This window comes from Montipora foliosa, unplaced genomic scaffold (genome assembly GCF_036669935.1).
Source record: "Montipora foliosa isolate CH-2021 unplaced genomic scaffold, ASM3666993v2 scaffold_412, whole genome shotgun sequence".
NCBI lineage: Eukaryota > Metazoa > Cnidaria > Anthozoa > Scleractinia > Acroporidae > Montipora > Montipora foliosa.
This window is the reverse complement of record NW_027179715.1, coordinates 1,535,001-1,560,000: the sequence shown is the minus strand read 5'-3', so window position 1 is coordinate 1,560,000 and position 25,000 is coordinate 1,535,001. Positions and strand designations below refer to the sequence as shown.

The following is a 25,000-nucleotide window of genomic DNA, read 5'->3' as shown; positions in this document are numbered from 1 at the left end:
CAGTTTGTTGAAAGTGTTTTAACTGGTTTAAACCTCCTTAAGAGAGGTAGCTCTTAAGTACCAAACCGTTGCTTAATTAACACTTCGTTTAAAAACGATCGCCAGCAACAACGTTGTATAATTCTAAATAAGGAAGAACAATGGAATCAATTGTGGTTTCAATTTTGTTTTAGTTTTCTTCCCCAGATTTCGCTGATCATGACTGTACTTAATTCTTGGTAGATAAGAGTCTTGGCCCTACAACTAATCCCAATTGGCCTCAATTATATAGCAACATAGAATTAACATTAAAAGGGTATTGTCAAATAGTACTTTAATTTTAGATTTAAAACGGCCCGTATTCATTTTTATTGAGACTTGATTTAAATCAGCTGTGCGAATCGCTTTGTAACTAAGTCAGACAATTCCTTGTGAAGTGACCAGGCGCATAGCTATGTCATATTTTTAAATTGTATTTGTGGTAATATAATTACAAGAGAAGTAAGGAAGTGAGTCCTGAGAAAACTTTTTCTGGGACTTCAGTTTTTTCATTGTTGTAGAGATCTCTAGAAATGAAAATTTGAAACGTAATGTATATGGAAAGTAATCCAAAACTAAGTTAAGGTTGTACTAACTTATCTTAAGGCGGCTTAAACCGGTTTCAACAAATTGTAGCAAATGTGCTTTTAGGAAGATGAACTCTAGGACAATGTTTCACTTAATGGCAATGTTATGGTACCATATGAAACACCTCTAACTGCTTGACAGGATGCACGTATTAATGTGACGCAATAGATTACAATGGCAACAAAGGAACCATCTAAAAGAGCCCTATAGGTTATGTTTAAGCGCTTATATATCTAGAAAGAACGCGGTGACCCCCATTTTTTATTGCAGAAAAGTGTTTAGTAGGCTAAAACGAAACTCCCTGTAAAGTTTAAAAAAATTCTCTAGAGCGGATTTAAAGAGACTTTAATTTTTTTAAATGTGAGGGTGGCTATGAATCTGCTCCAAAGAATTTTTTTCAAACTTTAAAGAAAGTTTTATCCTAGTATGCTATTCACTCTCCAGCAATAAAAAGACGGGGTTACCCAAATTGTTTTTTAAATATATGACTTTGGAGACCAAATGTAGGCCGTTAGTGTTAGAAAGCTCGTTTTTTATTTTCCATGGTCATCCATTTCGTCACATTGGTGCTTGCATTTATATAAGCATCTATTTTTGTTTTATATGGCATTATAACATTACTTTGAAGTAAAAGAAGTTTGGGAGATTCAATCCCACGAAAGAACACAGTTTGTTGAAAGTGTTAAAACTGGTTTAGACCTCCCTAAGTAAGGTGGCTCTTAAGTACCAAACCGTTGCTTCATTAACACTTCGTTAAAAAAAAAATCGCCAGCAACAACATTGTTTAATTCTAAATAAGGAAGAACAATGCAATCAACTATTGTTTGAATTTTATTCTAGTTTTGTTCCCCCACATCTCGCCGATCATGACTTTACTTAATTCTTGGTTGATAAGACTCGTGGCATTACAACTAATCCCAATTGGTCTCAATTATATAGCAACGTAGAATTAACATTAAAAGGGTATTGTCCAAGAAGACTCTAATTTTAAATTTAAAACAGTCCTTATTTGTTTTTTTTATTGAGACTTGATTTAAATCAGCTGTGCGGATCGCTTTGTAACTAAGTCAGAGAATTCCTTGTGGAGTGACTAGGCGCATAGCTATGTCATATTTTTAAACTGTATTTGAGCCAATATACTTACAGCTCCTGTAAGGAAGTGAGTCCTGAGAAAACGTTTTCTGGGAGTTCAGTTATTTCATTTTTATGAAGATCTCTAAAAATGAAAATATGAAACGTAATGTATATGGAAAGTAATCCAAAACTAAGTTACGGTTGTACTAACTTATCTTAAGGTGGCTTAAACCGGTTTCAACAATTTGTAGGAAATGTTCTATTAGAAATATAAACTCTACGACAATGTTTCACTTAATGGCATTGTTATGGTACCATATGAATTACCTCTAACTGCTTGACAGGATGCACGTATTAATGTGACGTAATAGATTACAATGGCAACAAAGAAACCATCTAAGAAAGCCCTATATGTTATGTTTAAGCGCTTATATATCTAAAAAGAACGCGGTGACCCCCATTTTTTATTGCCGAAAAGTGTTTAGTAGGCTAAAACGAAACTCTCTGCAAAGTTTTAAAAAATTCTCTGTGGCGGATTTAGAGAGACCTTAATTTTTTTTAATTGTTAGTGTGGCTATGAATCTGCTCCAAAGAATTTTTTTCAAACTTTGAAGAAAGTTTTATCCTAGTATGCTATTCACTCTCCAGGAATAAAAAGACGGGGTTACCTAGTTTCTTTTTAAGATTTATGTGTTAAAATACAAAATGTAGGCCTTTAGGGATAGATGGCTCTTTTGTTTCTATAGTCATCCATTACGTCACATTGATGCTTGCATTTCTATAAGCATCTATTTTTGTTTTATAACATCACAACATTTCCGTGAAGTAAAAAAGTTTGCAAGATTCAATCCGTCCAAATAGTACAGTTTGTTGAAAGTGTTTAAACTGGTTTAAGCCTCCTTAAGAGAGGTAGCTCTTAAGTACCAAACCGTTGCTTAATTAACACTTCGTTTAAAAACGATCGCCAGCAACAACGTTGTTTAATTCTAAATAAGGAAGAACAATGGAATCAATTGTGGTTTCAATTTTATTTTAGTTTTCTTCTCCAGATTTCGCTGATCATGACTTTACTTAATTCTTGGTTGATAAGACTCGTGGCATTACAACTAATCCCAATTGGTCTCAATTATATAGCAACGTAGAATTAACATTAAAAGGGTATTGTCCAAGAAGACTCTATTTTTAAATTTAAAACAGTCCTTATTTGTTTTTTTTATTGAGACGATTTAAATCAGCTGTGCGGATCGCTTTGTAACTACTAAGTCAGAGAATTCCTTGTGGAGTGACTAGGCGCATAGCTATGTCATATTTTTAAACTGTATTTGGGCCAATATACTTACAGCTCCTGTAAGGAAGTGAGTCCTGAGAAAGCGTTTTCTGGGAGTTCAGTTATTTCATTTTCATGAAGATATCTAAAAATGAAAATATGAAGCGTAATGTATATGGAAAGTAATCCAAAACTAAGTTACGGTTGTACTAACTTATCTTAAGAAGGCTTAAACCGGTTTCAACAATTTGTAGGAAATGTTCTATTAGAAATATGAACTCTACGACAATGTTTCACTTAATGGCATTGTTATGGTACCATATGAAACACCTCTAACTGCTTGACAGGATGCACGTATTAATGTGACGTAATAGATTACAATAGCAACAAAGAAACCATCTAAGAAAGCCCTATATGTTATGTTTAAGCGCTTATATATCTAGAAAGAACGCGGTGACCCCCATTTTTTATTGCCGAAAAGTGATTAGTAGGCTAAAACGAAACTCTCTGCAAAGTTTAAGAAAATTCTCTAGAGCGGATTTAGAGAGACCTTAATTTTTTTAATTGTAAGGGTGGCTATGAATCTGCTCCAAAGAATTTTTTTCAAACTTTAAAGAAAGTTTTATCCTAGTATGCTATTCACTCTCCAGCAATAAAAAGACGGGGTTACCTAAATTGTTTTTTAAATATATGACTTTGGAGACCAAATGTAGGCCGTTAGTGTTAGAAAGCTCGTTTTTTATTTTCCATGGTCATCCAATTCGTCACATTGGTGCTTGCATTTATATAAGCATCTATTTTTGTTTTATATGACATTATAACATTACCATGAAGTAAGAGAAGTTTGGGAGATTCAATCCCACGAAAGAGTACAGTTTGTTGAAAGTGTTAAAACTGGTTTAGACCTCCCTAAGTGAGGTGGCTCTTAAGTACCAAACCGTTGCTTAATTAACACTTCGTTAAAAAAAAAATCGCCAGCAACAACATTGTTTAATTCTAAATAAGGAAGAACAATGCAATCAACTATTGTTTGAATTTTATTCTAGTTTTGTTCCTCCACATCTCGCCGATCATGACTTTACTTAATTCTTGGTTGATAAGACTCGTGGCATTACAACTAATCCCAATTGGTCTCAATTATATAGCAACGTAGAATTAACATTAAAAGGGTATTGTCCAAGAAGACTCTAATTTTAAATTTAAAACAGTCCTTATTTTTTTTTTATTGAGACTTGATTTAAATCAGCTGTGCGGATCGCTTTGTAACTAAGTCAGAGAATTCCTTGTGGAGTGACTAGGCGCATAGCTATGTCATATTTTTAAACTGTATTTGGGCCAATATACTTACAGCTCCTGTAAGGAAGTGAGTCCTGAGAAAACGTTTTCTGGGAGTTCAGTTATTTCATTTTTATGAAGATATCTAAAAATGAAAATATGAAACGTAATGTATATGGAAAGTAATCCAAAACTAAGTTAAGGTTGTACTAACTTATCTTAAGGTGGCTTAAACCGGTTTCAACAATTTGTAGGAAATGTTCTATTAGAAATATAAACTCTACGACAATGTTTCACTTAATGGCATTGTTATGGTACCATATGAATTACCTCTAACTGCTTGACAGGATGCACGTATTAATGTGACGTAATAGATTACAATGGCAACAAAGAAACCATCTAAGAAAGCCCTATATGTTATGTTTAAGCGCTTATATATCTAAAAAGAACGCGGTGACCCCCATTTTTTATTGCCGAAAAGTGTTTAGTAGGCTAAAACGAAACTCTCTGCAAAGTTTTAAAAAATTCTCTGTGGCGGATCTAGAGAGACCTTAATTTTTTTTAATTGTGAGGGTGGCTATGAATCTGCTCCAAAGAATTTTTTTCAAACTTTGAAGAAAGTTTTATCCTAGTATGCTATTCACTCTCCAGGAATAAAAAGACGGGGTTACCTAGTTTCTTTTTAAGATTTATGTGTTAAAATACAAAATGTAGGCCTTTAGGGATAGATGGCTCTTTTGTTTCTATAGTCATCCATTACGTCACATTGATGCTTGCATTTCTATAAGCATCTATTTTTGTTTTATAACATCACAACATTTCCGTGAAGTAAAAAAGTTTGCAAGATTCAATCCGTCCAAATAGTACAGTTTGTTGAAAGTGTTTAAACTGGTTTAAACCTCCTTAAGAGAGGTAGCTCTTAAGTACCAAACCGTTGCTTAATTAACACTTCGTTTAAAAACGATCGCCAGCAACAACGTTGTTTAATTCTAAATAAGGAAGAACAATGGAATCAATTGTGGTTTCAATTTTGTTTTAGTTTTCTTCCCCAGATTTCGCTGATCATGACTTTACTTAATTCTTGGTTGCTAAGACTCGTGGCATTACAACTAATCCCAATTTGCCTCATTTATATAGCAACATAGAGTTAACATTAGAAGGGTAAGGTCAAAGAGTACTTTAATTTTAGACCTAAAATGGTCCGTATTAACTACTATTGAGAGTTGATTTAAATTAGCTGTGCGAATCGCTTTGTAACTAAGTCAGACAATTCCTTGTGGAGTGACCAGGTGCATAGCTATATCATATTTTTAAATTGTATTTGGGTCATTATACTTACAGGTAAGATAAGGAAGTGAGTCTTGAGAAAACTTTTTCTGGGAGTTCAGTTATTTTATTGTTGTGAAGATTTCTAGAAATGAAAACATAAAACGTAATGTATATGGAAACTAATCCAAAACTAAGTTAACGTTGCACTACTTTATCTTGAGGTGGCTCGAACCGGTTTTAACAATTTGGAGGGGAATGTGTTATTAGAAAAATGAACTCTACAACAATGTTTCAGTTAATGGCTATGTTATAATACCATATGAAGCACTACTGATTGCTAAACAAGATGCGCATATTAATGTGACGTCATAGATTATTATGGAAAGAAATGAAATATTTGCCTGCGAATATAATTTTTATGCTTTTCCCCGTTATTTTATTTTGTTAAGGATATGTTGTGTTACTTTCACTGTTGGGTTGACAACATCCGGGTGAATGCTGAGGGGTCATAGATAGTTCAATAGATTATGCCTCCTACTGATTGTGATACACTTTCAGTTAGTCTAGACAATCGAGGCGTTCACTTTTGCTACTAATAGTGGTGAGAAGTGTATAGAATTTGGTGCGCTGTTGGCCAGTCCATTAGTTGAAAGTAAATATCAAGTGAGGATATCTAGTTCTGAGAAGGGACCATTTCCTTCTCTTTGCCTTGAACCTGTCAACAAATCTAGGAAAATCTTATCAATTGAAACATGGTTGAGCTGTTTTCATGTTTTTGTAGCAGTATACACTAGCAGATTTCCCCATGAGGCCCCTGCCCGCATGAAATATGGGGAGGTGGTGCAGGACTTGGCATTCCGGGGCTTTAATTGGCAGTTTTATGATGAAAATTTTCGTTTTCTTAGGCAGACGCAACCATCGTCATTCCCTTGGAGCAGTATTCATTGGGAGTTGTGGATGCGAGCACAATGCTCACCCTTTAAAAAGTCTCAATTGCAACCACCCTCTGTGCAGCCGAAAATGCACAATCATATACCTCTCAAAGGCTATTGCTTTAAGTTTAATCGGGGTGTAGAGTGTGCTGCTGGCTGTAATTTTAAACATCTGTGTTTTAAATATGACGGTCTTCACCAGGCTAGCCGTTGTAAATATCGTGCCCATGGTCGACCTTCCACAAAGCAGCCTCAGCCTTGCAAGCCCCTGCCTGCCAAGCCCAAGCCCACACCATCTTAGTTTACCAACTCCTGTACAGGTAAATCGCTTAGAGTTTCTTCTTTCTGGGTACAACCATTCCATAGCCGAATTTTTGTCATGGGGTTTTAGAGAGGGTTTTCCACTGCATTATGAAGGTATTAGAGTCTCGTCTGATGCCACCAATTTGCTTTCAGCCCTGGATAACCCAGAGGTGGTTGATGCCAAGCTTAACAAGGAATGTGAGGCTGGTCGTTTGGCTGGCCCTTTTCATAAGCCTCCCTTTCATCTATTTAGAGTTTCTCCCTTAGGTGTCGTGCCTAAGAAAACCCTGGGGAATTTAGGTTGATACATCATTTATCCTAATGAAAATTGACCACATAATTCATTTGCTTGACGATTTTCTTATTATTACCCCTTCCCACATGCTATGCAAGGGCCAGTTACATTTATTTCTTGACCTTTGCTCCTACCTTGGCATTCCCATAGCGCCAGAAAAGACTTGTGGTCCAGCTACCACACTTTCATTTGCTGGCATTGAACTCGATTCCGTTTCCTTTGATTCCCGTCTACCTCAGGAGAAACTTGAAAAATGTGTTGCCACTATTTCAGATTTTTTAACCCGCAAGAAAGTTACTCTAAAGAAAGTTCAGTCCTTGACGGGTTTGCTGAATTTAGCTTGTTCTGTAATTGTACTAGGTCGGGTTTTTTGCGCCGCCTGATTGACCTTACTATTGGGATCCGTTTCCCACACCACTTTATACGGCTAACTAAGGAGGTCAAACTAGATTTACAGCTTTGGCAATCCTTTTTGTCCAATTTTAATGGCCGAACTTTCTTTCTTGAAGACACATGGTCTAGTTCTTACAAACTTCAGCTTTATACAGACGCTGCAGGAGCATTAGGCTTTGGGGCAGTTTTCGGCAGCAAATGGTGCTATGGGAAATGGAAAGGTTACGTTTATACAAACGTTGGCCGTGTAGCACTTATATTTTAAACAGAGTTAACTGAATAGAGTGTGGTGTGTAGGTTACACTACACTCTATTCAGTTAGCTATGGGAGATGGCCTACCAATTGGGTACACAGAAATATTGCCTTTTTAGAATTCTACCCAATTGTGCTTAGCTTACACCTTTGGGGGCATGAGATGCAAAACCGTTGTATTCTTTTTTTCACTGACAATGAGGCCCTTGTCCATGTTATAAATAAGCAGTCATGCAAAGATAAGGCCTTAATGTTTTTCATGCGGGCACTGGTGTTGGTTTGTTTACGTAATAACATACTTTTTAGAGCGAAACATATCCGGGGAGTGCATAACACTCTTGCGGACTCTCTCTCTCGGTTACAGGTCGAGACCTTCCAACGTTTAGCGCCATCCCATATGGAACCGGGCCCAACAGACATTCCTCTGCATCTGCGGCCTCAGCACTGGCACCCGTAATATCTTCGCTTTTGAGATCCAGCCTTCAACCTTCGTCGCTTCCAACTTATCAACGTGCCTAGAAGCTTTTTCATCTGTTTTCGCATGCTACATTTCCTGGGGTTTTAACAAGTTTTCCAATTTCCCCTTCAATTTTAGCCCTTTTTATTGCTTACATGTATAACCATCATTATGCTCCTTCTACTGTGCATACTTATGTCTCTGCTTTAGGCTACTGCCATAAGTTATCAGGGCTTGCCGATCTCACTAAGGTCTTTTTTGTCCTTCAAATACTCAAAGGTTATGGCAAAGTTGGTTCTCGTCTAGATCGTAGGCTTCCAATCACTCTGCCCATACTGCATAGGCTTTTAGCAGCCACCATTCATCTCTGTCCTTCACCTTATGAGATTTGTCTTTTTCGTGCAATGTACTCCATTGCATTCTTTGCCTACCTTAGGATCGGTGAAATCACCTTGTCCAGCTCCAAGGGAGGTGTACTACCGAAACAGGTAGACTGCGAATTCAAAGACAAGCGTGACAGTTGACTTTCGCGCCAAACGTCAACGATTTTCGTCACGTGGCTTTGTTTGTCAAATCCAAAAGGTGAACGCACGTGGACACATTCCTTTCTCCTTTCGCCGGTTCAGTTTGCTGTTGGCAATTCCGAGTCAACCATTTAATGGGAGCCCACAATGCTACAACTGAAGGTTTTCTATAACATTCCGCAAGATGACAGGTGTGAGGTTATCTTCACGGAACAGGCTATAGAAACTTTTGAGGATCTCATGCTAGTCATTAGAGCTAAAATTCAAAGTTAGAATTCATACCTGACGCAGAACTGCGGGTGCAGTATACAGATGATGAGAACACGTTGATAACTCTACGCGCCAACGATTCCTTCCTCGATGCTTGGCGTTGCGCTTCAAATGTACCAGGGACGGCATATCGCCGCTTAAAAATGAACATCAATTGGCAGCCTCATCTCTTAGTAACGTTACTTTTAGCAGTCAATTCGAACCGTTGACAATCGAAGAAGAAGAGGAACAACTGGCGGCTGCACTCAAGGGAAGTACCACTTTCCGCAATGAGGCGCAAACTAGTGCCAGTGAGAATATTGCCCAAACACTTTCTATTGGTGAAAATGATAACGAGATTGAGCGAACTCAGGTTAACGATGCTGCAAATGCTCTGCTTAATAATCTGTCCGAACTGAAAAACCCAAAATAGTTTCCGGTCAATTACGAATATGGAGACACGAAATGTCTGTGTAAATTACCGACTAGAATCTTGTTGTGTTTTCAAAAGGAACGTACTTTGTAACTCTTGAGATTTTCACATAAATGTGTTGAAATTTGGATACTGTAGCTAAAGAAGTGAGCCGTGTTTTCACAGAAATACTAGTATTAAAATTTCATGCGATATTTGTACAACTGAACAAGTCATGAAGCGAAGCAGGTAAAGTAAACAAACACGCGGTCGTCACGTCGGCAAACAAATCAAATGAGCAGAATGAAGGCATAAAATACAATATTGCCTACATCATGTACATTTAATTGTATCCTTGATTACCTTACATTGCACGAACGAACAGCGCAAACGTTGCTTACAATAGCCAGCGACATGCTTTCAGAACCTACAGCCTGTGCTCTCTGCTGGGAAAAGTCGGAAAAGATTTCGAAAATGCAAACAATATTTCGGTCGCCAACACGTGCAGTTGGGACAGTAAAACACTTATTGTATTTGAGAAATGAACTAATCAAAACAGCTACAATATAAACTTATAAAAACCAAACATGTCTTCAGTAGTTACGAGTTCTAACGCCTCGTAGATTGCTACATGAATGTTTTCCCGCAAGACGCGTCCGAATTCTTCCCTCTTTAACACAGTTTTCATTTTATTGAAAACGTATTCTGCAACGTTTAATTCTGGTGAAAGGGATGGAGTATAAATGACTTGTGCTCCCATCTGCAATAACCATCTTTGCAAAATGTTCCCAGTCTCGTATCGATGTGTGGAGCAGTTGTCAAGTATGATATAATCGCCAAATTCGATGGCGGGATTTCCAAGTGGAGTTGTGACTTGGCCAGCTTCGGCAAAGAAATTAAGAAAATTTGTAGAATCTGAAGCTCCCTCCACAGTATTTGCGTAAAGTACTCCTTCCAGTCCACACAATAGGTTAAGTTTTACATTTGCACCTTTCTTATTGCCAGAAATTACTTCAACCGCTCCTTCTCCTCTGAGAGAATTTCCATAAACGGGATTTCCTGTCCCAGTGTGAACACCAGCCTCGTCAAAGAACTTGAGTTTTTCTGGTGGCAAAGCACTCAGAGTATTTAGAAACTGCTGACAGTAACGAGTGTTCGCAGGGGTAAATTTTTCCACAGATGCCTTTGTTAACCGCTTCCTAGTAAAAGGTCCCTCAGGCAACTTATTCCTGATAGCATTTCCAATCGCTGATAAAGACCTTCCTCCGTCTAATGTGCTATAGTTTTCAAGCACTTCTTTAATCGATTCATACGGAAGGGAAGGCTTCTCCTTTTTAAGAAATTCCATCAACTGTACGTCCTCAGGCTTAAGGTGTGAAGGATTACCTGATTTCTTCTTAGACGGTAAATGTTCATCAGTGGTGCAGAAATTTTGCCACAACTTTGAAACAAACTTATTTGAAACTCTAAACCGATCGGCAACATCGGAATATCTTCCAGGAAAGAACCCTGATGCCGGGTCTCCGCCTTCCGCTATAATGGAGTCTAAAATGCTTCCTCTTAAGCTTTCATCTATGGATTTCCCGCAATTTGTTGAGTTCGCCCTTTGCTATTTACAGAATACGCCATTGTTCAATCACGCACTGGAATGTGACCATATGGGTTCACCTTCTTGGTGAGACAAACAAAGCCACGTGACCAAAATCGTTGACGTTTGGCGCCGAAGTCAACGGCGACGCTTGTCTATGAATTCGCGGTCTACCTGTTTTGGTAGTATCTCCTATGCAGCTTCATCAGCTGGTGCAGTTGGTGGATAAAAATCAAAAGGTTGTAGCACTGAAGTGCACATTTTTGGATTTTAAGCATAACTATAACCAACGACCCTTTTCTTTGGTGATAAATCGTCAAGATCAATTTTGTCCAGTGCATCTGATGTTAGACTATTTGTCTGTTAAAGGGCCTAAGCCAGGCCCCCCTTTTTATTTTAGCTTATGGTTCTGCAGTCGTTAGAACTTATTTTACCAACCAACTCTCCATTGCCTTTAAGTACTGTGGTCTTGACCCATCTAGATACAATGGGCATAGTTTTCGGATAGGGGCTGCTTCTTATGCCGGAGAGGCTGGAGTGTCTGATGCCCAGATCAGGGCTTTGGGCCGTTGGATGTCCAATGCTTTTCAGAAACATGTTGTTCGGATTCCTTCTTTATGATCTTAATTTCATTTCATAATTTCATAAGTACACAGGTAGCTTGCGGGGGAAGTTACTTGTTCCATAACTCCAGGCTGATCATCTGACCTGCAAGGGCAGTGGTTATGATCAGCCTGGGAGTTCTGTTTATAAATACTTAGGTTTATTTTTGCTATGCGATGTAGGGCTGACTAGCAAGGGCGGCAGTCCATCCACCAAAAAGTTGTGTTCCATCAAGGGCTGACTTGCAAGGGCAGTAGTCTTCTTTAAAAATTTGGATAAAAATCCATTTCCATCATTTTAATGTTATCATTAGGTTTCTTCCTCTTTTATTGGCTATAGTAGTGCTGCATTTCCTTTGGGTGGGGCAAGCATCATGATTTTAGGAAATAATTATGCTTTTTTGCGTGTTTTGGGCCCTCACCTTTTCTGGGCCAGAAATAAGTTTACCATTGTAAGTTAAGTTAAGGAGGCTCGAAATAGTTTCTCCTTTTTTCAAACAAATAAAAATATTCTGTCCTTAGATACAGTTAGGGCAATCATATCAAGATGAAATTTGGCCAGGGTATTAAGTACCTATCGCTGATTTCTCACATTATGTTTTCCTCCAAAATAATGTTACCATGGCAACGATATTAAGCATTTCTTTGAGCCTTAAATTCAACATATGTGGTCCTTTTTGAAGAAACGGGACGGTGAAGTTTTCTCATTCATCATTACCAGATAATGTTAGAAATACTCTCTAAAATATTAAAAATTCAACAAAATCTGTAGGTCAGTTTTTCAGAAAAATACGTTTTTTTGAATTGTGCCTCTAATTATTTTTTTCACCTACAGAATTTGAAAGACAAACGGTTTAAATTAATCTAAGCTAACATGCAAAAAATGAAAAAAATTCACCGTTCAGAAGCAGAGATATAAACGAGTAAAGTTGCAAAATCAGGAAAAATTAGGGGGTTACAAGATCAGCATTTACGCATGCGTCACCCGCTCGTTCGAGTCCGCACGCGAGTGGAGCTACAGGTCTACACAAACGGATTTAAGTAACTATTAAACAGTTTAAGTAGAATTTTCGTAGTTTTCGTGAATAGGAGATGTCTATTTATATGCCATGTACATAGGAGTTGGAGAAAGGTAAGCGAAATTAGCGGTATTTGTTTATTTCTGGTGACCCATTTAAATCATGAGCTGACGCAAGCAGCCTACGAATTGCGTGTGTGGCTTACGCGCGCGCGCTCAGCTGAAAACCCTTTCGAGCCTCCTTAAGTTGGAAATTATTAAACATTTTATTAGAGCGGCTATGGGCCTTTGTCCATAGCCAATTAACTCCAACCTTAACTTTGTGATTATTGTCTTAAGGCCCAGTAAAAAAGCTTCAGGATATGCAGCACTATTTCTAAGACGTTGTGGAATTTATAGGGGGTAAAGCATAAAAAGAACCATCTAAAAACGACCTATAGTTTGCGTTTAAGCGTTTATTTATTTAAAACGAGCTCGGTGACTCCCATTTTTTATTGTCGAAAAGTGATTAGTTGGCTAAGACGAAACTCTCTGCAAAGTTTAAAAAAATTCTCTGGAGCGGATTTAGAGAGACCTTAATTTTTTTTTAATTGTGAAGGTGGCTATGAATCAGCCCCAAAGAATTTTTTTTAAACTTTGAAGAAACTTTCATACCAGTATGCTATTCACTCGCCAGCAATAAAAAGACGGGGTCACCCAGTTTCTTTTTAAGATATATCTGTTTAAAAACAAGATGTAGTCTTTTAGGGTTAGATGAATCTTTTTTTTTTTCTGTAGTCATCCACAACGTCACATTAATGCTTGCATTTATATAAGCATCTATTTTTGTTTTATATGACATTATAACATTACCATGAAGTAAAAACGTTTGGTAGATTCAATCCTTCCAAATAGTACAGTTTGTTGAAAGTGTTTAAACTGGTTAAACCTCCTTAAGAGAGGTGGCTCTTAAGTACCAAACCGTTGCTTAATTAACACTTCGTTTACAAAAAATCTCCAGCCACAAAATTTTTTAATTCTAAATAGGGAAGAACGATGCAATCAATTCTGGTTTCAATTTTATTCTAGTTTAGTTCCTCAGATCTCGCTGATTATGACTTTACTGAATTCTTGGTAGATAAGACTCGTGGCATTACAATTAATCCCAATTGGCCTCAATTATAAAGCAACATAGAATTAACATTAGAAGGGTAAGGTCAAAGAGTACTTTAATTTTAGACTTAAAACGGTCCGTATTAACTCTTATTGAGACTTGATTTAGATCAGCTGTGGGAATCGCTTTGTAACTAAGTCAGACAATTCCTTGTGGAGTGACCAGGCGCATAGCTATGTCATATTTTTAAAGTGTATTTAGTGCAATATACTTACAGGTAAGATAAAGAAGTGAGTCCTGAGAAAATTGTTCCTGGGAGTTGAGTTATTTCATTGTTATCACGATATTTAGAAATGAAAACAGGAAACGTAATGTATGATGGAAACTAATCCAAAGGTAAGTTAACGTTGCACTAATTTATTTTAAGGTGGCTCAAACCGGTCTCAACAATTTACAGGGAATGTGTTATTGTAAAGATGAACTTTACAACACTGTTATATTTAATGGAAATGTTATGGTTCCACATTAAACAGCGATAATTGCTTAAGAATAAGCATATATTGATGTGACGTAATAGATAAGAATGGCAACAAAAGAACTATCTAAAATGGTCCTTTATTTTGTGTTGAAGCGCTGATATATCTAAAACGAACTCATTGACCCTCAATTTTTATTGCCTAAGGTAGTTAGCAGGCTAAGGCGAAACTCCGACGACGACTGAGAGCGATCTTTTTTGAAGCAAAAGTGGATGACGGTAGATTTGCTCGTTTTGCGGAAAACGATACGAAAAATCTTTAACAAAACACACACATTAAAAAAAGCAAAATTCAATATGAAATCAAGATTATTTAAACTAAGGTACTAAACCTTTGTTACTGAAAAATAAAAGAGTTTAATGACCGAATGCAGTTTAAAGACATACAGTTTTCTTCTAGTATTGATGATAAAACTTTACTTTAACGTACGTGATCGAAAAGAAAAAATCGAAGTGTTGTCACGTGCCTTTTGGAATTAATAGAGTTTCATATTGATGTGATAGTTCAAAAGAACTGTTTCAGAAATGTGAAATCGTTATTTGTACATAATAATAATAATAATAATAATAATAATAATAATAATAAATACCAGGATCTAGCAAGAGAATTGAAGAAGTTATGGAAAATGAAAACAATGGTAATTCCTATTGTAATCGGAACATTTGGAACAGTTCCAAAGGAATTAAAGAGGAGACTAGAGAATATTGGTCTAGAGACCAAGATAGTCGAGCTTCAGAAAAGTGTTATTCTGAACACGGGAAGGATTCTTAGGAAGGTCTTAGAAGTTTGAGGAGACTTGTTGTCACCAAGCTTCCTGGAGTACTGAAGTTCCATTGGAAATCCAATGTGCGAAAACAAGATAATAATAATTGTTATCATTATTATTATTATTATTATTATTATTATTATTATTATTATTATTATTATTATTATTATTATTATTATTATTATCATTATTATTGTTGTGCCAGCCTGGTACTTCCAATTCGTCCCCAAGCCCTTATACGAGAACGAGGATTATCAACCATATTGGGGAGCCCCCTTGTAAGTAGTCATGTACTACACTTCAGGACAGCTGAAGTTTAGTACATTAATACTACCAAAATTTTTCCAAAGCTGTAAAAAATAGCAGCAGACAAATACACTCGACACTAGCGTAGCCCGTGATGAAATCAAGCTTGCTTGCAAAGCGAAAAGGGAACGAAGTGACAGTGAATGAGCTTGCTCATTGAAACAAAAACACTTAACAAAACACTGATCACAATATTGAATAAGAATATAGATGCGACTTTTTTTTGGCAACGAGCGAAGCGAAGTCGGGCATGAAAAAAAAAAAGTAAAGAAGCGATTAAGCCTTTTCGCTTCTTTAAGCCCTACCCCAACTAGGTGGGAAAGTAATAAAGAACTGAATTTTCTTCAATCTTGCGAAGCTTGATCAAAAAAATTTACCTCATTTATTGCTTTTTTTTTGGTTGGGGTAAGTATTAGCCAAAAAGATTTTTTTATTGGTTTTAAAGTTTAGAAACAAATATTCAACAAAATATTGAAAAAAATTTTGAACAAAACATTGAAACAAGTTTTGAACAAAAACACTTGATTAAGCATTTGGATTAAGCATTTTTATAAATATTTTCAACTAAAACTAAATATAAATAAACAATGCTTGGATACTATTGCTTATATATTTTCTTTATTAGTTTTAGAAACAAATATTTAAACAGACAAAAGAAATATACCACTATAATAAGCAATGAAACAAAACCACTCGACTAAATACTTAAACAACACATTGAAACAAATAATAAATCAAATACTGCAACCCAATATGTTTAAATATTCGCATAATCACCATAGCGTGTCAATCTTGAAAAAACAGGAAGTTGATGCGTTTAAAATATTATCTCATATAATAATATACATGAATTGCACAATTGAACTACATGATGAATTCAGTCAAAATTATATAAATTGTCCATTTTGTGAACATCAAATATCTGATTATTACACGGACGAACAAAGTAATTGCTGTGAACAACCTGATATAATTGAAGATAATAGCCGTTTACTATGCATTAACTGTGGACAAATTGGTAATGAGCTGCTTAAAACTAATTACATCGATTTTTATGAAAATATGTGCAAGATTCGTAAAAAGTCAGTCTATATAAGAAAATACCATGTTCAAAATGTATTATCAGATATAGAACACAAAAGCAAATTACAAATATCAAGAGCCATAACAAACCGTGTTTGCAAGACATTTGGTCAAATAAACACGGTTTTACCACAACTTAACAAAGATAGAAAAAGGATAATATCAATCAAAATTATAATACGCAAGCTTTTTGAAAAATAGAATTTTAATTTTAATGTTCCAATTACTAAATCCAAAAAGACTTTGTATGATTATGAGAAATATTGCAATCAGCTTTGTTTGTTGATTGAACTATGAATTTTTTATCATATTTTTTCATTATTTTGTCTGAAATAGTTGGGAAATTATCGATTATAATATTATCTATGATAGAGCATTTGTTAAAAAAGTTGATTCATTAAAATCACCGCTTCTTAAACTATTTCTGAGTTCTGATAATATATCAAAATAACTAGTATAAGCAAATCTGCAATTTTCTAATTTACGATCATATTTTTTTGCAGTAGCATATGTTTGTAAAAGAACACTGGCTCCTGAAATAGCTCCTAAAATAATAACATTAAGAGGGATTCCACCTGCTATTGTGCCAATAACTACTAAGCCAGCTGAACCAAGATTGGTAGATAGATGCATTTTTTGGTAATGTTGAAATGATTTTTTATAAGACCAAACTTTTTTGTGATAATATTTACACAAATCTTTTATTTCTTTAATTTTTTCATCTGATAGATTTTTGCTTATATGATTAAAATTAAATATTTTTGGGTCAGTTGTCATTATAATATTATATATATTATTTTAATGAATATATTTAATCAAGATGTCGAGCTCTTCGTTTGGTACATCTTTATTTAATAGTTCGACTCTAAAATATCTGTTTTGTAATGTTAGATTCTCCTTTTTGTAATGTTAGATTCATATTAAATGTCTGCTTTTGTGTATTCTGATCTGATACGAAAAAATCATGTAATGACAAACGAAACCCATAATGAATTTGAGTGTGGAGTAGTTTATAATTAAATTTGAAAGTATTATACATAATTTGAATTTGTTTGATTATTGAGTTATTAGAAAGTAAAACTCTTTTACCTCCATTTATAATAAATGTTTTATCTGATAAAGTGGTGATTAGATAACCGTGTAAATAATGTGATGTTTTTAAAACATCAAAGCCATTCATGTCAATTGGTATACACATTTTCATTGTTTCAAAGGACTTGTCAAAATCGTATATTGTCATATCAACGTTATTTTGCAGAGCATTTTTTATACCGTAGCAAACGAAATATAAAGGAAGACTTTTAGGACTAGTGTTATCATATGTAGCTGTTAGAGTAACATACAATCTTCTTTGAATTTAGTTTGAAGTACCGTCAGGTTGCATTTGTAGAATACGTCGAATATCATTAATGATATTCGTTTGACACTTTTTTTTAATGACTGTTTTGATATTATCTTGTTTAAAGATTAAAATTTAACTGTCATTGAAAGAAATTCATTAGAATATATTTGAAAACCCCGCATTTTAAAGTAACATTCAACAACAAGAGTATAATCTGAAGAAAAATTGTCTCTTAGTAATTTAGAAAGGTTGATATCAAATTTTCCTTTATATTCAGAATTTTGATTTGAGTTTTGTAACGAACAAAGAAATGCTGTTTTTTTAAATGAGGCATGTCTTCAAAATTATTTACGAGATTAACACTGTTAATTCCAAAATCAACACTAAATTTGCTACTCAATTTCATAACATATTCAAACACATTTTCACGATTTGTTTGTGATGTTATATGACTTCCGTTAATTGTTTTAAATTTATCAAATCAGTATCTTGTGTTCCTTTTTGTAAATTAGTTATTTTGTAATTATTAAGATTTCCTGTGAGTAGAGTTAAACCATCCTTTTTCAAATATGCTTTTGATATATTGGTTTCAATTACAGAATTAGCTTCGTTAAGTTGTCCTAAATTAACTGCATCTTTATTACCAGTTCCTTTTTTTAAATTTATAATTTTATTATCACTGAGATTAAAATCATTAGTCATTGAAATGCTTCAATTTTTTTTAAGATATGGTTTAAATCAATACTATTTTGTTTAATTTTACTAATTTTATCGTCCACGTATTTTTTATTTACAGCAGAATTATTATTATCAACGTTTTTAATTCCATAAATACTGTTATTTGGCATGTCAATATCACCTGGAAAATCAGTTCCTGTTCTATGAGCATAATCACTTAATTGATTGCTTAAAAACGATAATGATATTGCATCATGACTATCAACAGGAGATTTATCATTTTGTATATTGAAGTTATTGGCATCCACGTTTTGATTAAATGCAATTTTATCTGATTTTTTTTGCTATTGATTTAAATTACCATTTATTGAACCAAGATTATTGTTGCGGACAGTTTATAACTCCTTTTTGTCTGCGAATTATTATTATTATTATTATTATTCCTTTCTTTTGGTCATATTCTTTTTTACTCAAGTTACACTACCTCGTTAGTGAGCACAATTAGTTTAGTGTCTTAGGAGTTTTCTTGTTATTCCCCAAGGGGCCTATTAGTAGAACTATGTTAGGACCGAAAATTTTGTTAAATCGTTTTTTCGTCCTGTTTAACGGAGTACTCCTTTTTCCTGTCTTGTTGCACACATTCGCGAACCTCGCATTGCCCCCGGTTTCTTGTAGGCAGAGGCGTGTGTTCCGATTAAAGTAAAGTTGTTTTTTTGTCGAGTTAATTCTGTCGTTCATATCGTTTGCGAATGTAACAAGTAAAGTGAAAGTACGGATGGCTTCGAAGTACAGCGAGGATCTCGCCGTTAGTGGTCTGTTAGAACTTGGTCATGAAGGCGTTTCTAGACAAGATGTTTCCCACATGAAAAATTCTAAAAGTGGTTATCTGTCATGGTTAACGAGGTTGTGTAATGAAGTTGAGAGGTTGATGGGTGATTCTGGTCGAGTTGAGGAGGTTTTGTTAAAAAAGGACTTAATTAACACCACGTTTTCACGCTTTGAGGACATTCATTTCTCTATGTTGGCACTTCTTCCAGACAATGAAGAAAGAAAGTCCTTTGAGGATTCATTTGTGGCTCAGGTTGAGAGGGGACAGAACTTTATGTTGAGGATAGAATTTTGGATAGATAGTGAAGCGTTTCGTTCTACACCCCCTGTAGAACCTTAGGATTCCATTAGTCAAGCGGCCTCACTGATTTCAATGAACGGTCGCCCGAATTCCAAGTTGTCAAAGTCGTCAAAGAGTCTTGCAAGTATTAACAGTCAAGCGGCAAGTACATCAAGTGCGCGACCTCGTGAAGCTAAGGAACGCCGTGTATTAGCTCACCTTAAGCTGCAGCAACTGAAACTAACTCAAGAACTTGAGCAAAGGCGAGCTCAGTTGGAAAACGAGGCACAGAGACTTAAGTTGATTCATGAATTCGAATTGGCAACCGCGAGCGAGAAGGTATGGTCAGTCCCAGTTTTCGATCCTGTAGCGCTTGATGCAACTCAAGCGAGTCTGGAAAGTACTCGCCAAGGGCCCGGGGGTCCTAAAGGGTTTCCTTGGTCCGGTCCTGCTCCGACGCCAAGCGCTATGAGCGAGCCGGTAAGGCAAGCTATTTCTTCTCCGGTTGAATCAGTAGTCACGAAGAGTCATAGCTTAAACCCATTGGTTGCTGGATGGAGTAGCAGGTTACCAACATCGCCTATCGGTAGCGCTCCTCAACCCTCTCACACAGACCAAAATGAAAGTAAGGTGGAAGATCTGGTCAGGACCTTAGCGTCAGCCTTAGATGTAGGTTTCAATATCCCTAGAGCTGAGATATTAACATTCGATGGAGATCCGTTGGAGTATTGCCAGTTTATTCATAATTTCGATGTCAACATTGCCACTTTGATTAGCGATCCTCGAAAACGGTTGGCGTATCTTATCCAGTATTGTATGGGTGAAGCCAACAGCTTATTGAGAACTGCTGCATGTACGAGTCAGAACGTGGTTATGAGAAAGCTAGGGAGATCTTGTATCATCAGTTTGGAAGACCTCACATTGTTGCTCAAGCCCATGTAAACCAACTAACCAAGGGTCAGATGATAAAGCCAACTGACGGATCAGCGTTGCTGAAAGTTGCTCGTCAGATGCTAAAATGTGAGATCACCTTGTCTCAAACCGGTTATAATGCAGATTAAAAAAACTCTGAACGCGTTGTTGAAGATTATGGATCGCCTACCCCCGCGCCTTCAGACTAAATGGGTTGAGCGTGCAGAGAACATTTTCCGAGATGGGGGACGCCCACGTTTTTCCGATCTCATCGCTTTTATTCAGCGAAGCGCTGCTATTGCAAGTAACATGTTTGGTCAGCGCTTGAATGTGAACAGTTCGAGAGACAGAAGCAGTGGTAGACCTCAACAGAGAAAAAGGAATGATACCCCGCGTCGAGGTACAACCCTGGCTGTGAGAAGTGTTAGTGCTCTAGAGAGCTGGCACGAAAGTCCACGTGAGATAAGGAGCAATGTAGTTGACCATCCACGTGATGTTTCGCATCGAGAGATTCGAGTAGGATCACACGCAGAGATGTAACCACGGATAAATGTATCAGCCTTGGACCTCGCGATGTCACGCGTAGTTACCCTCCTCCTGAAGTCTGTACTTCCAGCCCGCATTGTCCTTTGTGCTTAAAGTCACATTTCTCGAAGGACTGCATAGCCTAACCCTAACCCCAACCCTAACCCTAACCCTAACTGCATAGCCTTTAAAGCGAAGACTTATCAGGAACGCCTGGATCTCTTGTTCCAAAAGCATATTTGCAGAAACTGTTTGGTACCTGGTCATTACGCAAAGGGGTGCGCAACGGTAAGAGCGTGCGAAAGGTCTGGTTGCATAAGAAAACATCACACCCTACTGCATCCCCCGGATGGGGCGCGTGATAATAACGACGTAGATCACAGAGTAGTTTCACACCAAGCGTCGGCTACGGCAACAAACGGCATCGTTGGGGCCGGCAGGAAACGGGTCTGCCTTCAAGTCACCCCTGTACGCGTTCAAGGTTTATGTAACGGTCGGGTCATTGAGACATACACATTGCTGGATGACGGTTCAGACGTGTCATTGTGTGATCATCGACTATTGGAGAAGCTTGGTTTGAATGGGATAAACCGGCAGTTTACTCTTACTACCCTTAGTAACACTGAAGAACAAAGTGGGTTGGAGGTTGGTCTGAAGGTCAGCAGCATAGATGGTGTAAAGGATCTCTGCCCGCCTAGAGTGTGGTCTGTTGAAAGAATTCCCGTGTCAGAGAAGAGCATTCCAGTACCTGATGATTTAAGGCGATGGCCCCATCTCCAAGATTTGAGTTTTCCCCAGATTGATGATCAGACAGTAATGCTTTCGATTGGCGGAGATTGTCCCGAGGCATTTTGGGTGTTACACGAGAGGAAAGGGGCAAGCGATGAACCGTATGCAGTCAAGTTCCCGTTAGGATGGACCCTATTGGGCCCAGTTGGTCCCAAGAATCCTCACGAAGAATTTCACGTGAACTTTGTGCGTTTCCTGGATGAAGTGAAGACTTCCTGTCGCAAGTGAAGAGGTTCTGGTTGACTGACTTCGGTGAAAGTTTAGCCGCATCTGAGGTGTGCATGTCATTAGAAGACAAACGAGCCTTGAAGATTATGAATGAGACGGTTACAAAAACAGATAAGTCATTATCAGGTCAGGTTGCCTTGGAGAAATCGACCGCCTTCGATCCCAAACAACCGTAGTTTCGCTGAGTCGAGGCTATGTTCGCTGAAGAGACGACTTCTAAAGGATGAAGAACTTCATAGGAAGTACAACACTACTATGGACGAAAATTTGTCTAAGGGTCACGCAGTAAAGACTCCTCCACGAGAGGATGTCTGTTGAAGGAAAGATCGTCTGGTACCTTCCTCATCATCCAGTTGTCTGCACCATGGCCAGGAAACCGGACAAGGTTCGTGTAGTTTTTGATTGTGCCGCCAAATACATGGGTACCTCATTGAATGACCAGTTGATGCAATGACCTGACCTGAAAAATAACCTGATCGGTGTTTTGATGCAATTCCGACAGGAGAAGTCCGTTCCGTTATAATCACTGACATAGAGTCCATGTTTCATCAGGCCAGAGTTGATCCACGTGACCGTGACGCTTTGCGTTTCCTCTGGTGGCCGAATGGAGAACTGCACAGCACCCCAGCAGAGTATAAGATGGCGGTCCACGTTTTCGGAGCTACATCGTCCCCAAGTTGTGCCTGTTTTTGTGTGTTGAGAACAGCAGAAGACAACAAGGATACCTTTCCCAGCGAGATCGTGAATACTTTTTTTATTATTATTTTTATTTTATTGATTTTTTTTTCTGTAATAATGTAATACTTTACACACACAAAGAACAACAAAACAACAACAACAATATAACATAAACAGGATGTTGTAAGAATTAGTAACAACAAATTATAAATTTCTTGCGCAAATCGATACCAGCACTTGAACTGTTGTTATCTCTCCATATACTTGCCCCATTTTGACGAGTGTATACTTAATTTATTATTTAAACTTGCAATTCTACTTTCAATATCATAAACTGAATCGATTTTTGATAAAAGAACGGAGAAGGACGGATTTAAAACATTATTTCTGCAATAATAAATGTATTGTTAAGCAATAATAATAACATGATTCAATACCAACAAGTCGTCCTTCCTTTTCCATAAACCAAATAATATATCTAAAGCGCAAAGTGAATCAGTTTGGATACTTATACCTCTACACCAGCAAATCAAATCATTCCAAAGCGTTGTGATGATGGAACAAGATACAAAGAGATGTTCAAGGGATTCGTCTACAGTTCCACAAAAAGAGCATTATGAGGAATCCACCTTGCCCATTTTCTTTAAAAGGATGTTTGTAGTTAAAAATCTATGGAGAATTTTATATTGAGATTCTCGCGACTTTGTATCCAGAGCAACCATGAAAGGCAAGCTGTTAAACAATAAAAACAAATTTCAGAACGTCAGAACGCCTCACGATGCACGGCTACTTGTGAAAATGTTGACTGAGTTGTTATCACGGGGCGGATTCAGCTTAACGACAGAGAAGTCTTGGCAAGCATCCCTCCGAGTCGAAGAGCGAAATCCGTTGTTAACTTGGACTTTGACGAGATGCTCACGGAGCATGCTCTAGGAGTAAAGTGGAGAGTTCGGACCGATGAGTTCTGTTTTAAAGTCATTGCCAAGGAAAGACCACCAACCCGAAGAGGTATATTGTCAGTGGCAAGCTCGGTTTATGACCCCCTTGGGTTCTTGGCGCCCTTCACATTGTCAGCGAAGTTGATTCTGCAAGAGTTATGTCGGAAGAAGATTGCTGGGATGATTGTGTGTGTCCAGAGGGAAGCCTTCAAAGAGCATTTTTCTCAAGTGATGAAGTCAGAGTCCCCTTCGCAAGTTGTGCCCAATACTGATCGATAGAATCTTACGCTTAGAGGTCGATTGCAAAACGCACCGATTCCAACTGAGATCAAGCATCCAGTTCTCCTTCCCAAAAAACACCATGTAACGGATTTGATTGTTAGGAAGTACCATGAAGAGTTAGCCCATGGTGGTAGAGAACACGTGTTATCTTCCATAAGACAGAAATTTTGGATAGTCAAGGGTCGTGTGGCGGTGCGCCGTGTGTTAAGAGGATGTCTTTACTGCCGTAAGAGAGCTTCACCACCAGGGAAACAAAAGAAGGCGGACTTGCCTCCGGAGCGCCTAACCCCAGACTGACCGCCCTTTACGTTCATAGGCATTGACTACTTTGGCCCCTTTCTAGTAAGACAAGCGCAGCAGTGTAAAACGCTACGGATGCTTGTTTACTTGTTTGGCCTCCAGAGCTGTCCACATTGAGATTTCGCACTCTTTAGACACGAATTTGTTCATTGACGCCCTGCGAAGGTTTATTGCCAGGAGAGGAAGTCCCGAAATCATCAGAAGCGATAAAAGTACCAATTTCCATGGTGGCGAGCGAGGACTGCGAAGTGCACTGTCAGAATGGAACCAACAGAAGACAAATGCGTTAACAAGTCAGCGCGAGATCAATTGGATCTTCAACCCACGGACAGCCAGTCACATGGGAGGTGTTTGGGAAAGAATCATTCAATCAGTGAAGAGAATCCTCAAGGCCCTTCGTCCAGAGCAACTTGTCAACGATGAGTCACTGCTGACCCTTATGGCTGAGACTGAGTCAGTCATAAATTCTCGCCCTCTAACGCCAAACCCGGACAACCCAATAGATGCTGAGCCTCTCACTCCAAGTCATTTGTCATTACTGAGGTCAAACCGATCAATTCACCCTGGAGTTTTCTCGGAACAAGATCAGTACTGTCAGCGACGTTGGCGGCAAATCCAGTACCTAGCTAACATTTTCTGGAAACGTTGGCTCCGAGAATATCTGATTACGTTGCAGCAACGCCACAAGTGGAACTACTTTAGCCGAAACCTTAAGATGGGCGACTTCCTTTTGCTCACAGAGGAGAACACCCATCGCGGTCAATGGCCCTTAGGTCGGGTTACCAGAGTCCACAAGACTAAAGATGGTCACGTGCGTTCAGTGGAGATTAAAACGAAAACCGGTTCCCTGATCAGGCCCATTACAAAGCTGTGTTTCTTGGAGAACTTTCCCATGTCCGCATAAATTAGGAGTGAAATA

The 25,000-nt window shown here is 37.6% G+C and overlaps 2 protein-coding genes across 2 annotated transcripts; one reads left to right on the top strand and one right to left on the bottom strand.

The window, feature by feature from the left end:
* Positions 1–9,868: 9,868 nt before the first annotated feature.
* Positions 9,869–10,657, bottom strand: LOC137988303 (uncharacterized). The gene has a single exon (XM_068834336.1). It carries the CDS (start codon positions 10,655–10,657, stop codon positions 9,869–9,871), a length of 789 nt encoding a protein of 262 aa, XP_068690437.1.
* Positions 10,658–21,936: 11,279 nt separating this feature from the next.
* LOC137988302 (uncharacterized) lies at positions 21,937–24,985 on the top strand. Its single transcript, XM_068834335.1, has 3 exons — positions 21,937–22,009; positions 22,386–22,515; positions 24,184–24,985. The coding sequence occupies exons 1-3, from the start codon at positions 21,937–21,939 to the stop codon at positions 24,983–24,985; spliced, it is 1,005 nt and encodes a 334-aa protein (XP_068690436.1).
* Positions 24,986–25,000: the final 15 nt, after the last annotated feature.

Bases quoted from the DNA above. Each gene is read 5' to 3' on its own strand.
- LOC137988302 (XM_068834335.1), top strand. From the start codon at position 21,937: ATGTCATTAGAAGACAAACGAGCCTTGAAGATTATGAATGAGACGGTT. The intron at 22,010-22,385 runs GTCAGGTTGCCT...CAATTCCGACAG, and splicing joins AACAGATAAGTCATTATCAG to GAGAAGTCCGTTCCGTTATA. The intron at 22,516-24,183 runs GTATAAGATGGC...TTTGGCCTCCAG, and splicing joins CTGCACAGCACCCCAGCAGA to AGCTGTCCACATTGAGATTT.
- LOC137988303 (XM_068834336.1), bottom strand. From the start codon at position 10,657: ATGGAATTTCTTAAAAAGGAGAAGCCTTCCCTTCCGTATGAATCGATT.